Source organism: Gopherus evgoodei, chromosome 17 (assembly GCF_007399415.2).
Source record: "Gopherus evgoodei ecotype Sinaloan lineage chromosome 17, rGopEvg1_v1.p, whole genome shotgun sequence".
In the NCBI taxonomy this organism is placed as follows: domain Eukaryota; kingdom Metazoa; phylum Chordata; order Testudines; family Testudinidae; genus Gopherus; species Gopherus evgoodei.
In genome coordinates this window covers 19,353,581-19,370,151 of record NC_044338.1, presented here as the reverse complement: position 1 = coordinate 19,370,151, position 16,571 = coordinate 19,353,581, and the positions used below count along the sequence as shown (strand labels likewise).

At 51.8% G+C, this 16,571-nt stretch overlaps 1 protein-coding gene across 1 annotated transcript in view; it reads left to right on the top strand.

Moving 5' to 3' along the window:
• SRRM3 (serine/arginine repetitive matrix 3) overlaps positions 1 to 7,017 on the top strand; it is a 163,641-nt gene extending 156,624 nt beyond the window's left edge. Inside the window, exons 14-16 of the mRNA XM_030536617.1 lie at positions 196 to 408; positions 1,612 to 1,749; positions 6,436 to 7,017. Coding sequence (XP_030392477.1) covers positions 196 to 408; positions 1,612 to 1,749; positions 6,436 to 6,646 — 562 coding nt within the window. The 3' untranslated portion in view covers positions 6,647 to 7,017. The remainder of the gene's footprint in view (positions 1 to 195; positions 409 to 1,611; positions 1,750 to 6,435) is intronic.
• The last annotated feature ends 9,554 nt before the right edge of the window (positions 7,018 to 16,571 follow it).

Sequence of the window (16,571 nt, the reverse complement as noted above, 5' to 3'; positions counted from 1 at the left end):
TTATGGGTGCCCAGCACTTCTGAAAATCAGGCCCTAACTGTTGTTGCTCCTGAATGCCCACACCACATTGTTCTTAAGAGGTTTAACTGGAAGTGGGGTGGAGTGTTCCTGTCTCCTTGGAAACATGGTGGACGCCAGCAGGTGACGGGGTGAGACTGAGATAGTGACTGGCTGTCTGATCCAATGGTCTTGCAGGGTGAAGGACAGACACCACCGGGGCAGGCCAAACAGCTGCTCCCAGTCCCCAGTCAAGCACTCCAGGCACAACTCCGAGAGAAGGAAGAGCCTGTCCCGTAGCAGCTCCTGGAGCTCCAGCAGCTCCCCTTCCAAATCCCGGTCGCGATCCCGGGAGAAAAGAGCAGCACGGAGCCGGAGCCAGTCTCCATCGCAGAAAAAAAACTCAAGCAGGTAAGGCCCTAGCAGCACGCGAGCCCCACAGACAGGATCACGGGGTGGGAGGCGGTGCCTGGGCACAGACATAGGTCAGGATGCTGGCAGACGCTGGGGCACGGATATGCACACAGTGTTCACACATGCACAGGGACAGCAGCACACACGGGGACAGATCTATACCCATGGAGACATGGGCCTTACACACCAACCCATCCAATCAGGAGAGGCCTGAGTAAATAAATGTCCCAGAAGGGCAACAATCTCTGTCAGACCAAGGTGAAGGAAACCACATCCTTCACTGGGAACACCTTTTCCCTTCGCTGTACATGCTCTTCAAGGGGTAATCGGCTCCAGCCTCCCGGATGAGCTTAGTGGTTTGAGCATTGGCCTGCTAAACCCAGGGTTGTGAGTTCAATCCTTGAGGGGACCATTTAGGGATCTGGGGCAAAAAGCTGTCTGGGGGTTGGTCCTGCTTTGAGCAGGGGGTTGGACTAGATACTTCCTGAGGTCCCTTCCAACCTGATAGTCTGTGATTCTGTGACAGGGAGAGAGATACCAGCATCTCTAAGAGGGTCAGCACCCAAACCACACAGGGCTTAGTGGGTCAGGAAGGGGGTGATGAATTGCACCTGGAGATTTGAGGGCAACCAGGCCAGCCTGGGGGTGACCAGCTCCATAGAGATGCTGCCCCATTCTACACTAGCTGAGGCTTCGGCATGGTCCCCAGGGATAGCCCCATTGCAGCCAGCCTTCCCACATGTCTGGGGGTAGATGGACAAGCCATGGAAGCCCCATCTCATGGGACAGTTAAAGCAAAGCAAAGTCCTGCACTTGCCCCTGTGAGGTGCACTAGATAGGACTGAATAAGACCTGTTCCAGCACCAACTTCTATATTACCCAGGGAAGCCATGTGTGGTCACGGCTGTAACCTGTGCTAACATGGTGTGGTTCTTCATCTCACCCTAGTAGCTAGACAAGGCAAGGGGTGTATGAGTCGGCTACTGCCTCCAAAGTACCAACGCTGTTCCTTCAGCTCAACCAGTAGAGGCTTGTGTTTTTAACTCCACAGGTCCTGGGCTCCATTCCCACACGACCCACCTAGTAAATATGGACTCTCACAGGCACAGCTCACACAGGGCATATGGATAGGCCTGGAGCAGCCAGGCACACACACCACGGTACATGCAGACCCAGCTAACATGTGTGCTTTGGCTCCAGAGAGAGAGACAACGAGCCCCGAACAAGGCACAGTGACACGGATCCTGCCCGGGCCAGGCGCCGCTCCAGAAGCTATTCCCCTATCAGGAAGAGGAGGCGTGACTCTCCCAGCTTCATGGAGCCCAGGAGAATTACAAGGTAGCTGTCTCGGTACAGGGGCTCAGCCCAGGGGGGTCCGGCTCTGGCTCAGCTCAGGGGTTTTACTCATTCACTGGTAGCCTCAAACCCCCAGTGTCGGTCCCAAAAATGCCCATTGCTCCTCTGCAAAGACAGAGCCCAGGTTGCTGCAGCTGGTCAGCAAAAAGGGAGTTAATTCAATTAATGTCCCAGGTGTTAAAGGTACACTGCCTTGTCTACACTAGGCTGTTAACATGTGTTAGCTAGCACTGTTCCAATCCTAGTCTAGACAAGGCCTCTGTGGCAAACCGTGGCCCCATGATTGCTAGATAGATGAGTGTTTATGGGAACAGATAGATACCAACATTACAAGCTTCTGCGCTTCTTCAAAATAAGTAAATAAATAACATTTTATTTATATTGTAAAGCAAAAAATCCTGCCCCAGATCTGTTTCTCTCTCGAGCTGTAAATGCAGAATCTCTCCCTCTTTGAAATTAAATGGATCCCAGCCCTAAATTCCTGTGTGGGCAATATTTAGTCTGAGACCAGACCCAGTTTGAAAGTCTAGAACCTTGTTCAGAGCTAGAAACTTAAACCGCAAACTGAGATTTGGCTTTTCTAACCTGTTTGTTTCTAGCTATTGTCAATTGTGAGATACTGGGCCTTAATATTTGAACAGCTGGATTTATGGAAAACAGGCCTTAGGCCATGTGATAAGAATTGTAAAACTAACTTGCCCATGACAATTAGATTCAAGGCTTAAGAGGCGGAGAGGAAAATTAGTACCAGTGCAATGAGATGGAGCAGGGGTTCTCAAACTGGGGGTCGGGACCCCTCAGGGTGTCATGAGGTTATTACCTGGGGGTGGGGTCGCGAGCTGTCAGCCTCCACCCCAAACCCTGCTTTGCCTCCAGCATTTATAATGGTGTTAATGGATTGGGAGTGGTCGCACTCAGTGTGAAAGGAGTCACCTGCACAAAAGTTTGAGAACCCCTCAGCTAAAACTTTCTGGGGATTTCTGTACATGAAGCCACCGAAACACGTGCTGGTGTTACTGACCCGGCTTTGCTACGTTCGAGTAGTGCAGTCCTGCCTTATTATGGGCCAGATTCCCTGCTGATGTAAATAGGCAAAACACCACTGAAGTGGAAGGAGTTTTCACCTGTTTGCACTAGCAGAACACTTGGACCCATATCTTTAGAGCAGCACAGGCCATCACGGGTACCCAGGCCCTAGCCGTGCCAAGAGCGACGCACCCAGGTAATGTTGCGGGGCTGCTCGAAATTACGCAGGTGGGGGTTTGCAGGTCAGGCAAATCGTTACTGCAAAAGAGAAGCCATGTTGCAAGGTGACACCATTGGTAACAGAGCAGTAACTTGCTTTGCTGCGCCTGTGATGTGTGTGTCTAATCCGTGTTACTGCCCTGGCTTAGTGACCCAGTACTGTACAGAGCTCACCTGGGGTCTGCCCATCCCCTAACCCCAAGTGTAATTATGCCATCGTCTCTCGAAGCTGCCTTTCAGCTCTAATGGTTTTTCCCTCCATGAAGGGGAGGTACTGGAAGTTTGCCAGGTGGGTTGAGTTCTCAGTGTGTGTGACCCAATTGACAAGAATGGATGTAGCCCCCATAAATAAGTGCTGTATTTTCAGTTCCCTGGGATTGTGGGATGCTCCAGTGTCCTGTGATCCCGTCTGCACTGGCGCTCTGGGCTGTACTGGCCTCAGCCACTGGAGGGTGTATGGGTGGGGTGGTGCCAATGGCAGCTTTCCTTTCCATGAATGAGAGAGCAATGCCATGGTACCATGGCACCAGCTCCAGAGGGCAAGGCGGGGACCCGGCCATCAGGCACTGTCTCTCAGTTACAGTGACGTCCATTGGATGGGATAGGCAGAGAGTCCCCGATGTAAGACCTCGGCCAGTTTCAAACCGCTGCAGCTCAGCTTCCAACCTCACCAGGACCTGCATTTCCAGAGTCAGAGGGAGGCTTTGGGGATCTTGTTGCAACATACCACCCCAGCACCCCACAAGTCACCTAGACGCGCATTTATAGGGTTTATAATAACGAGGCAAGCTTGCTGCTGGCTTGCACTTCCTGCATTCCCTGGGGAGGCCATGGGCATTGTCACAGGGAAATGCAGAATTGGGCCCACAGTCCTATTTTGATGCTCAGTCCTGGTCCTCCAAATCACCCTGGACAGAGGCCCTGCTGTGTCCCTTCCCTGCCTCCCACGGGCTGGAAAGGCTTGTCACACAAGGACCTGGGTGGGGGTCCCCCTGGTGTTAGTGCAGTCCAGCCCAGGTGCAGCCTTGCCTAGCCACATGATTTTATTACCAGTCTCGCAGTGCTTGGTGGTTCTCTTAAAGCCCCAATTGCTGGAGTCCTGTGATTACAGAGAATCTCAGCTTTTATTTTTTTTTAAGAAAAGGGAGCTCCCAGCCCTTGTGCTAGGGGGAAAAAATGCAGACAGCAAGCTAAACAGCCCCTAACATTTACTGTAGTCACATTCGGGTGATTGGCTTAAAAAAAATCACATGATTTTTGGGGGGATGGCTAGGCTGGGAGGTGGATAGAGGCAGAAATGGGGCATTTGGCCCAAATAGGTAGTGGGAGGATGGTCCAAGGATTAGCGCGTGAGCCTAGGATGTGGGAGCCTTGCACTCAGTTCCCACTGTGCCCCAGGTTTGCTGTGGGACCTGGGGCAAGTCATGTTGCCCATCTGTGCCTCAGTTTCCCTTCTGTAAAAATGGGGAATAAAAGCCTGGCCCTGCCTCACAGCAGTGCTGCAAAGCTGGCGAGGTGCCCACATACTGCAGGAGTGGGGCAGCCACGTACATACCTAAGCTAGAAACACAGGATGCCGGCTCAGGGCCTTTTGCTTGCAAAGGAGCACCAAGCCCTCCCCAGCCTGCAGGACAATTCAGCAGGCGCCTGGCACGTCCTTTTTTTGCATCTGTGCCCTGGGTGTTTGTCTGACCTGTTCCTCCCTCTCCATTATTGATGCCAACCTCTCCTTTTCCAGCCCATCTCAAGGTTCCTCTCGGAGAGCATCGCCGCGGGCCTGGCTACCATGGTGCCCAGGACCCCCCTCCCCGTGTCTCCCTGAATTCACAGTGTGAGGCCTTCAGCGCTAAGCCGCGTCTGTGCCGTCTGTCTCGCGCTGTCGCTCCCACTAACACCACTCACCGTGGCGGGCGGTGTTCCCGGGGTGCAGCCGGCCGCTGCTGGGGGTGATTGGTGACATTCACGCCTTCCTCACCTGTTCACTGCCTGCTGGTAGCCCCAGCCCCACTGGCCTGAGCCTGCGAATGCCGGGGTCAGGGGGGAACGGACTGTGACTTCTGACCGAGGGGCGGCCGGGGCCAGCATCCTGGCTCCCTGCCTTCACCAGCTGCCCAGAGCCCTGCAGCTGGGGGCGTGAGGGGCTAACGCCCTGACCCCCTCCCGCCAGAGCTGCCCTCTGAGTCTGGCGGGGGGGTGGCGCGTTTGTGAATGGGGCTGAGCCGAGAAAAAAGCGCTGAGCATGAACTGGGCTGAATGGGGACTGTACTGTGGAGTGGCCAGCTGAGGAAGGGCTTAAGGCTCATGGGGATGAGGAAGTGGGGTGGGGTGAGGGCCTTTGGAGCAGGTTTGGGGGACCCCCCCAGCGAAAGCACCTGGAGGCCTATGGGGAAGGAAATGAAAGTCCATGAGACAGCATCCTAGCAGTGTCTGGCGGGCAAGGGGCCCGGGGGGAGGGTTTGGAGGCCCCAGGGGGAGGATTTGGAGGCCTTAGGCTCCATGGGGGAAGGTTAGCAGATCACAGCCCCCAAGCCTCCCCCATGGAATCTATGGGGCCCACAAAAGGTACTAGGGAGCTGTGGGGGCAAGAGATCCAATCCTCCGCAGCCTGCACTCCGGCCTCACTTCTCCTTTCCCTCAGTTCTTAGCTGCTGCTTTGTTTCTTCCCCCCTCACGGTGCCGGCCCTGGCCCTGGCCCTCTGCCCCAAGCAGGGGGAGACTTTACCAGCTGACCCTCCCCTTTGGGCTGGGGAGAACCCAAGGGCAGGTTTGTTCTGTGTCCCCCCCCCCCAATTAGCAGACGTTCAGCCCTTCCACTCGCAGGCTCCCAGACCCCCCAGCCCTGGCCTGCCCTAGCTCTCACTAATCCCTAACTTCTGTTTTTCAGCAGCTTTAACTCTTTGGTGTTGGGGAAATAAACCACACGCTACAATTAACTTTTTTCCTGCTCTATCCTAGCCGCCTAATCCAGGACTAACACCCCCGGGTCACGGCTTGGGCACTGTGGGGGCAGCCGGGGGGCTGAGAGTGGGGTTTGGGGAGGCGATGCCCCAGAGAACATTAACACAGCAGGCAGCTCATGCCTCTGCAATGCGCAGGTGTGAGCCAGGGCCTCTTGTCCCCTAGCAGCAGCACTGACTGCCCGTCCTGCCGCTCTGGAAACATGCCATGAAACTGCTACGTTGAGCAGAGGTCTGGTTCTGGTCCACAGCTGGCCTTGAGGCTGGCTGATAGAGCCTGGACATTCAGCTCCAGATCTGAATCTAAACTTGCCCCTTGTTTGCGGGGTTAACGTGAGGCACAGCTGGCTCTAAACTAGAGCACACACACACCCTAGCTTCTCCCTCTGTGCTCAAGCCAAAGCCCAGAACCAAATCCAACTTGCTGGCTTGCCTGGCCCTGACTCAGTTTCCCTTTCCTTTGCAGTGCCCGCAAGCGCCCAATCCCCTACTACAGACCCAGCCCTTCCTCTTCCAGCTCCCTGAGCAGCTACTCCTGCAGCCGGAGCTACAGCCGGAGCTACGACAGCTACAGTACCAGCCGGAGCCGGACTCGCAGCCCCCAGAGCCGCTCGCGCACCCCCAGCCCCAGCCCCAGCTACAACAGCCACAGCAGCTCGGAGAGCGCTGGATTCTGAGCCAGCAGCAGGCGTGCCCCCCTCTCTCCCCCACCCTGCACCCGCCTCTGGCCCACCCTTCCCACGCCGGCCCCTTCCAGCACATCCTCACCACCTCCTCGAGGAGGGAGAAGGAGCCGCCAGGTGAGACCCTCCAGCCCAGGAGCAGAAACATCTGAGCAGGGCGGCCAGGGCCAACAGTAGCAGCTGCACAGCTGGCCCTCGAGGAGACCGCGTGGGACGCAGACAGCGCCCAGCCCCCGTTGTGGTGCTGGACGAAGGCGGGGGCCGGACAGTGGAGGAGGGGACCAGGCTGACGTTACCCCGAGCCAGTGCCCGTGCCTGGGCAAATACAACCCTGCTGTTGCTCATCACCAGGGGCAGGGCGGACTCCAAGGCATCATGAATTTTTTTGGGGGGTAGAGGGGGATCTTCTCATTTCTACAAACAAATGCCAGGGTGGGGGAGGGGGGTATGGAGCAAGGGAACAAAGTACTTAACAGAGACCTTGGACCTGACCCTCCTGAAGGGTGGGGGAGAGGAGAGGGGCCTTCTATGAACAAAGCTCCTGGACACAAGGAAGGGTGGGGGTGGATTGTTTCTATTTATGTTGCTCAAGCCTGTCACAGGTCCTTACACTTTATTTCATTTAATTTATTTTTTGAGCACAACTGTATAAATTATTGGGGAGGGCGGAGGCAGTTAAACAGGTACGATGAGGTGGGGGAAGAAAAGGGAGTGTCAGGGGACACTAGATCTGTGGGATTGATGCAATCCAGAGAAACCTACCAGCTCTTACTGTACATTGGCACAGCAGAGGAGCTGCTGCTTCCGCGTAGAATCCCTGGCTGCTTGGGACTGTATTGGCCCGTGGAAGGTGCCAGGGGGCATCCCCCACTTCCCGGAGCTACACAATGCCCAACAAGCCTCCACTGAACAAAGTTCACCTCTGCTGTTTGCTAGCAAAGCAGCCAGCTGCAGGGTGCTGATCCCTCAGCAAATCTCTGGGAACGCAGCCGCCAGGAGAGCACCCGGATGCAAGACAGGCCCCGTTGAAGAGTTATGGATGGCGCATCTGTTTTCAAGTGCAGTTCAAAGATCCGTTAGCAGCCCAGCTGTGCAGCCAATCCCACAGGGGTGCTTTACAGAACCCTGTTCATTCTGAGCTGCTCCCGGTGGGACGAGCCAATTCCAGCGACACCTGGGCGTGGTGACTCCGTGGCAAGTCGCCCCTGAAGAACAGCAGCACGCTCCAGCATGGCAGAGGAGTCTCTGCATAGCCTCACTCCAGGCTCAGCTCAGCTCAGCGGAGCTCACAGGAGTCATAGTTACATGACCTCAAGCCACACGACTGGCAGTGGTAGCATCTGATCACCCTCAGCGTGGCAGGCTAAGGGGGGCGCTCGTCTTCCAGAACTGGTGCTGCCCTTTCTGTGGAATTCATTTCATGCTCCAGCTTGGGGGGCTGTGTGCATCAGAGAACGCAGCTGCTGCTCCAGCGCCTGGCTCCCTTCCTCCTGCCCTGGTGAGTAGCCAGTCCTTACCCAACATAAGATGTTGCAGAGAGTCGAGTATGTACTGGGCACAGGCCTCTTCTCAGGCCCAGGCTGTGAACCCCACACTGGCCCTGGGGAGCCCTTATTCACCCATCTAGTCCCATTGACTTCAGGGGGTGACTGCCTGTGCTCCCCTGTGTAAGGGAAAGGGTTCACCCTGAGTGCCATGGGGGGGTGGGCAAGGCAGGGGATAAGTTACCCATCCAGAACAGAACTGTTTCAGGACTTTGCCGTGCAAGGGTTAGTTACAACCTAGTGACATCCATTATATCCACCTAGCACCGTGTCACAGACTGATGTATATGAGCGAGGAGCCTGACCCATTTTGGACCAAGGGAGACAGCAGGGTTTAGCACAGCAAGAACTGGACTAGGTGTAAAGAGATGCGAGTTCTGTTCCTGCCACAACCCTGCTGTGTAGCCTTTGGTAAGTCACAGACCCTTGCTCTTTGTCTCAGTTTGTCCCTTTGTGAGTCTTGCATATGTAGACTGTAAACGCCTGCAGGCAGGGAATGCCATTCAGGGTGTGGGAGTTGGGGGCTCTAGGTCCTACCAAACTGTATCTACACCCTCAGAGTTACGGGGAGGAATGTCAGAATCCCACCCTGAATTCCAAAGGCAGAGCCTTGCTTGGAGATTCCCCTTCATGCTTCCACCCCAGGCTCCCACTGGGGGGCCACTAGAGCTGGTCAGGGAATTGTTTTCCAAAAAATGCCGATTTTTTTAAAACTGTTCATGAACCAGGGTTAGTTTAAATCTTTCATTGCAAAATTCTTTTGCAGAAAAAAATCCAACTTTTTTGAACAGGAAAGTTTCAGTATTTTGAGGCAAAACGACTTCAGACTAAGGAAAGGTGAGAAGAAAGAAAAGCAGGTTGAAAATCCAAAGGAAACATTTGGATTAACCCAAACAGGAAAATGTTTGGTTCAGAAAATTTTCAAGACTTTGACTTTTCATCCTGCTCCAGGACAGAAACATTTTTCAAACATCTCAGAATTCTTGTGTGATGGGAAAACCATTGCCCAGTTAGTCCTATGTGCTATCATCTCTGTTACCTTTACCTTGCCCATTCTTCCCCAGCTAGAATCCCATCAGGGTCTCTTCTTCCAAACTTCCTTGGAGAAATAAGTTCAAATGTCTTGTCCATGCCATGTCCCCTGATCACTTCTAAGCATTTGACTTATAGATCTTTGCTTTCCTAATGTATATCAGTGGAAGGAACCTTGTAGGGCAAAAGTTCCTCTCACTCTGGGTGAAATTCACTAAGGCCTGGTGCAGGATGTAGAGATGAATTTCTCCCACTGGGCATACATGTTGTACAGAGAAAACTACACAGGATCTTTTCAGGGGGCAAGACAAAGATGCCACATTTATTATTATGATTTGATTTATGACCAATAACTAATATCTTGATTCTTATACACACATTATACCTACTACCTACACACACACACACACACACACACTCAGATGTTCTGCAGCTGGTGCATAGTTACCAGTCCTGAAATAGCTTGAGTTTGTGGCTTGATTTTGCAGCTTGGGTTCGTAGCTTGTAGCAACTAACTGGCCAGGACAGCCAGGCACAAGGACCAGCTGGGTCGCTGTTGGCCATGCACCGATGCTCTTCCATGTTGGCAGCAGAATGTTACCCTCCAAAATCTCCCATCTCACCCATCCTTTTCAGGCTTTAGTTTGAATCCAGAGTCTATAGGTCTTGCTATGTCACGCAGCCTGGGTTTGGTGATTGATCACTCGTCAATTGCAGGCGTGACTTTCAGCCTCCGACCTGGCTTTGATCTTCCTTCTATTGTACCTTTTCTTTTTAGAATGGACTCTTCTTACTTTGTTAGGGCTCTTGTCTGCGTCTTCAGCCGTTCATGTTTGAACTCTATTTCATCAGGACAGGCTGGGGTTGGAGGTTGATTCCATCATCCATACGTACCTCAGTCACACTCTAAACTAAACTAATAAGAGTACAGCAGGCTTTGCAAAAATGAAGGTTGGAGGAATCTTTTACAAAATGGAGTGAGCGTTTTAAAATGGGGTTTGAATTACAATATGGCGAACAGTGAACAGAAGTTACAATATAGATATAGTCAAGTGTAAAAAATGGTGAACAGAAGTTACATTAATAAAGTGAACAATTAAAAACAATTTCATTCATCAGTTCTACAAACACAGCACTTCTGCTTTTCTTATCCTTCTTGCATTTGTGCTCTGATGAATTCATCTGGTCCCTGGAGCGACCTTCTTGCTCCTGCATTGGCATTTATTCCTTTAAGTTCCAGTTCCTGATTCCCCCCCCATTTTCTTTTAGTCTCTCTTTGATCACTTCCTCCCCCATCCCTTATGGGTCCTCCTCCTTGCTCTCCAGAGCTTTCCATGGTTCTCTTTACACCTCACTTATAAGCTGTTCCTTCTCCTTGAGTTTGTACAGGGAATTAATCAGATAGGTGGTGTCACCCTAGAGGTTCCTGGCCTCATATGCCCAAAGGGAGCATAGGACGTTGTCCTGCTCCAGTCCCCCCAGGAGGAGAAGCGAAGCGTGTACTACAGCTGTTTCCTAGATGTGTGCTTTAAGCACTGGAATGCCTGAGTTCTTACTCTGATGAGAGCCCATGCTGGTTGTAAAACTGGTGCACCAGTGTCTTTGTCCACCTTCAGGTCCACGTCAGCGGATAACAGTGCTCTATAGGTTTCAGCAGATGACTCATTCCTTTTTTCTCAAACAGTACAGGCCCAAGCTTTTAGCAGTAGAGGTCCCAGGTTCAAAGCCCATTGATAGCCCAGGTGGGTTATAGCTACATACTCCTTCCCCTACCAATCACTGCCCTGCCAGCTGTCACCATTCGGGAAACATCAGGGGCAGACCCTCAGCTGCTGAAAAGTGACTGGGCTCCAGTGGTGTGAGCAGCACCATGAGAATTTACCCTGGCCCAGGATCTGCCACGTACTTTAAGCTTCTAGACCAGGGATAGGCAACCTATGGCTCGCAAGCTGATTTTCAGTGGCACTCACATTGCCCGGGTCCTGGCCGGGGGGCTCTGCATTTTAGTTTAATTTTAAATGAAGCTTCTTAAACATTTTAAAAACCTTATTTGCTTTACATACAACTTCTAAAAACGTTAAAGTGTATTACTGGCATGCAAAACCTTAAATTAGAGTGAATAAATGAAGACTCAGCACAGCACTTCTGAAAGGTTGCTGACCCCTGCTCTAGACTCTGAACAGAGTCCAGGAATTGCCCCTCACATGGGGTTTCTAGGCACAATCTCAGGATACAGCTCCTCTGTCTAGCAATCTCCCCTGAGGACTGAGACCTCTATGGATTAACGGCCCAGCCTGGGGACCAGAACTGGCCTCCCCAGAAGCTTATACCCACTCTTCCCAGAGTTCTAGCCATGTTACCACCCTGGGTTCACAGGTTAACTCTGCAGGGTCAGGGGCTAGGTGTAGCACAGAGCATACACATACAGACTTTGCATAGGCTCGTAAAGCCCCATTGCTCTGTACTTAACAGCATGATTGATACACAAGACTAGACGGCATAATAAACACACCATAGTACCAACCTCAGGGCAAAATGTCAAAAAGCAGCACAAACCCCCAGCTGGTGGCGTGTTTTATAATTAGATTTTACCAACTCAGTAATAAATGTAAACTCCCAAAGTACTATGTAAGTCTTCTAATGGAGTCACAGACAGTCGCTTTAGAGACTCCAGGCTAGTTTGCCACCCAGGCGAGCTAGACTATCTGATAAAGGGTCATTTCCACCCAAAAATGACAAAAACACCAGGTTCCACCCAGTCCCTCTCCCCAGGCTGATTTGCATCCCAGATCTCATGCCAAAGACAACACTGGTAGCTAATAAACCTTTTAAAATTGGTTAAGAAAAGGAAGTAAGAGTTATTGAGAGATTAAAGCAGATAAAATCTATCTATAGGCGAGTCATGGTCTATAATTCCAAATGGTAGCAGAATTGGAGTAATCTGCCAGTTTCCCAAAAGTGGCTCAGGGCTACCCAGAACTATGAGGATCTCAGTCTTCTCACTCAGTTACTCGGCCCTGTTAGAATCCAAACAGTCCAGAGATGAAAGATTTTCTCGTGTGTCCCTACTTATAGCTTCTTCTCACAAAAACCAAGCTGACAGGGTCACTACCCACATGGGCTCTTTCTTTGAGGATACCGAGCGGGCATGCATGTAGAGTTATTGATGATCTCTGACCATCACGCACAGTGATCATTTGCCTTCAAATGCACAAGAATTAACACTGTCCTGGTAGAAGTTCTGCATTGGCATGACACAAGGCTTCTTCCTTGTTCGATGGCCTATTTAGTTACAGGGGTGTTAGAATGTAATGGCAAACATTGACATTGTAACAGGATACAGATAAGTGAAAACAATGCTTGCAGCATCCCATTCATTGTTATGAAGTTTAAAACCTCAAATACATTCTTATCTATTTAATGATCCCTTTGATCTATATTAGTACACATGTGAATGGGCCTGACTTCCAGCAGTGAGTTTGTCCATTCTCAGCTGACACCTAGGCCTTGGCTTATCACAACACCTAAATGAAGTTCCCCTGCCTCAGTGTCCTCACCATACTGGAAAAGTTGGGATGGAGCCATGCCCCACCCCTGCCTTCAGTGGTAGCTTCCTCTCCACACTTCATCAAAGCAGCAAGTGCCTGCCCTGCCGTCTCGTAAATTGTCTTCTTCTGGCTGCACTGCCGTTGTCCCTTCATACAACATGTGGGTCTGGTTCCAGATTGGATCTGAATGGGGAAGGGGCCTGCTTTGGATAAGACTGAAAACCCTGCGGGATCAACTGACCTTGTGAGATTTCCACCACGTGGGGCCAAAATTTCACAAGAGAGTTCAGAGCCATCAAATCCCACTCCTTCCCCTCCAATGCCCACTCCAGATATGAACCTTGGCCCAAACATTTACCTCCTCACCTGGCGCTCACGACCTCTTTACCTTTGCACACCAATGGCTCAGAGGTCTCCTGTCAGTAAGGAGGCTGCTGCTCCTGAATGTAACTGCACCAGTTCAGACCAGGGAAGGACAGAGTAGCAGCAGAACAATGCACTGCTTGGATGACAGCTTGAATGTTAAGAGGGCCAAGGTGCCCTGTGGAGGGCGCTCCACGTGCTGTCGATGGTATTTTGTTGAGTGGAAGTGCGGCTGGGATTGGCGCAGCCTATGGACACATTTATGCAAAGCTTTATCTCTATCATCTTTAATAATCATTCTGTCATTCAGCAGGCGGCAGGCAGGGGCACCTAGGCAGCTTCCAAAATCTCCTCTTTCCACCGGCACGACAATGCTCTGTTGTTTTCACTTAATCTCTGTGAGCCACATGCTTTCTGCCTGGCTGGAGGGATGATGTATTGGAGCCTCCTCTGGCAGAGGGAGCAGCTGCTGCAGATTAGTCCACGGCTGGGCTTTATTGTTCTTTTCCAGCATTTGTTTGCAGGAGGGTCTGAGCTGGGGGGTTGGAGGAGCTAGCCGTCTCTTTGAATCCCGCTGGAGTTAACAGTTCAGTGGTCTCTGCAGTTTGATGCTTGCTGTGGGATGAGTTGGAGGTCTCAACCCACAGCCACGGTGCATTCTGGAGAGCAGAAATCTTGGCCAAACATGTATGTGTGTGGCCCACAGTTAATAAATTATTGTTCTAGTTCCTTGGCTGGAGGGGAGTGGGGACACGAGTGGAAGGAGTGGGAGCGGCACCCAGCTCACGTTGTGGGCTTATCCATAAAGCGAGCCACCTGCTTAAGCATTTTGAAATCTGCTGGCTGAGAAACTGAACCTTGGCCCAATTCACTGGAGCCGCTCCTGATCGACACCGGAGTAACGAGGGGCAGAATTCAGCCGCCTCCGGAGAGGAGTTGGTTATTATTCCATGCTGGTCTTTTCCTCCTTTGGAGAGGGGCTGGCCCAGTCGCTTAGAAAGAAAGGCCATTACTGCTGGGCCTGAACCCACTGGAACGGTAGATGCAGCCACATGTGGAGTTGATGGATGCGGGTTGCTCCTTTGCTTCATTCCAGTTGCCCCGTTATCTCAGTGGCTAGAGGCCTGGGCATTTTGCAGCCCAGGCCTGTAAGATCTACCCCAAAGCCAGGCCTGTTTGTCTGCAGCCGTCATTTGTTAGCAGCACAAGGAGGACAGGAGAGGGCAGCACAAGCAAAGGGTCATTGCCTGCATATGCCGTGGAGGTCCCTTGTAATGCTGAGGTGCTGGGGGGTGGTTGGATTTTTTCTTGGCTGATCCTTTGAGCTCATCTCAGAACTTCACATGTTCCCCATCTTTAACTCCATTCATTCCTCCCCCCTTTCCCGGCTGTGATTGGGGGACCCTTCCCCACCACAGGCCCACCTGGGCAGGAATTGGATTGGTATTTGTTAGCCGGCCAGGGTGGGACATACCAAGGCTCAGGAGTTGACGTGGCAGACTCTGGGCCCTACGAACAGGCTGAGAGAGTTTGGCTCCCTGGCACCCGAGAAAGGCCAAAACGCCAGAGGCTGGTGGAGCGAGAAGCCTTAGAAAGACTGAGCTTGGGCAGGACAGTGCTAGATACCTGCCCTTGCCCCAGCTCAGCGCACAGGACCCTGAGAACAGGCCCATTCTTTGGGACTTCAGCCTACAGCTGCACATTGGGCAACACTAGCTGCTTCTCCGCCAGAGGCGTGCAAAGACAGCCTGCAGGGAGCACCGGAGCCCAAACCCCCGCAACGTCACACCCCATCACAAGGGGGCACTGTGGTGGTCTGTGTACATCACTACACCAGACCAGCCCTCCAAAAGGTATCTCCCTGGGGCCCCTCTCCGTCACTACCTGCTGCCTCCTAGCACATGTGCACAGAATATGCCTGCCCCCCAGGGCTTAGGGGCCCCTCCATACAATGCAAGTGTCACAGACACAGTCGGCTATGTCCAGGCTGTCGCCTGCAGTCATCAGCGGGGATCAAACCTTGGACCCCCAGCCCCAAAAGCACGTGGGCTGAAAGGAGTCACTGCTAGCATCTAATAGGCTCTTGTTCTCACTGGCCAGAGACATGATCACGCATACTAAGCCAGCGTGTTACATATACACATGTTCCCCATGCTTAGTGGGCAGACACGGTAGGGACCCTGCAGTCATTCTATCCAGTTACAAAGGCGACAGTAGAGATTCAAGGACATCCGAGTATACCTGCCCCTGGATATTTCCATTACATGCATCTGAGGAAGTGGGTATTCACCCACGAAGGCTCATGCTCCAAAACGTCTGTTAGTCTATAAGGTGCCACAGGATTCTTTGCTGCTTTTACAGATCCAGACTAACACGGCTACCCCTCTGATCCCTGGTGTATGCTTGCTTCTTCCGCGCACTGACTTGCCAAAACAGTGAAGCGGGTGTGTATACACACACACACCCCCACACACACCCTCTCTCTCTCTCGCTAGATAGAGGTGCCAAGCCTGGTTTTGCTGATCTTCCAGCTTCCAGAGCTGAGAAAAAAGCTAAATACTCTGTCCACCAAGCCTTAACACCGGGTGCTCTCTAGCATGGTGACCTCCAATCATAGGCGCTGACTCCATGGGTGCTCCAGCACCCATGGGGGAGGGAGAAGCGGGTGCTCAGCACCCACTAGTCAGAGTTTGAGTGTGGAATGTGATGAGTTCTGTGCTACTAACAACTTCTGTCCTGGGGGCAGGGTGTTTACGGTAACAAAAGGCTTGTCATTAAATTAAGGATCGTTAGATGATCCTGAAAGCATTCCCAGGCACTCCAGTTAAAAGATAGGAAACAAAGGGTAGGAATAAATGGCCTGTTTTCAGAATCGAGAGAAATAAATAAATAGAGGTGTCCCCCGAGGGGCTTGTACTGGTCTGGGATCAGTGCTGTTCAACAGTGATCTGCAAAGAGGGGTAAACCCTGAGGTGTCAGAGTTTGCAGATGATACAAAATTACTCAAGATAGTTAAGTCCAAAACAGACTGCGAAGAGTTACAAAGGGATCTCACAAAATGGGTGACTGGGCAACAAAACAGCAGATGAAATTCAGTGTTAAATTGAAAGTAATGCACAGGGCAAGATAGAATCCCAACAATACATGCAAAACAATGGGACCTAAATCAAGAAAGATCTTGGAGTCATTTGCAGTACTCTGGACGCACTTCATTTGCAGAGTACTGCAATTTGATAAGAATCCTGCTCACTGTGCCTGGAGCATCCTGAACTCTGGAATGCTCATTCTCCTGCTTCGGAAGACTTACAAATTATCTAGAGTCAATGGGACAGATGCAACTGAATAATATAGCTGTCTTTAACATGCATCAAGACCATACCAGGGAACTCCATGTAAGTAAGATTGCGGACCGTTTCAGCCAGAAAGCTACAG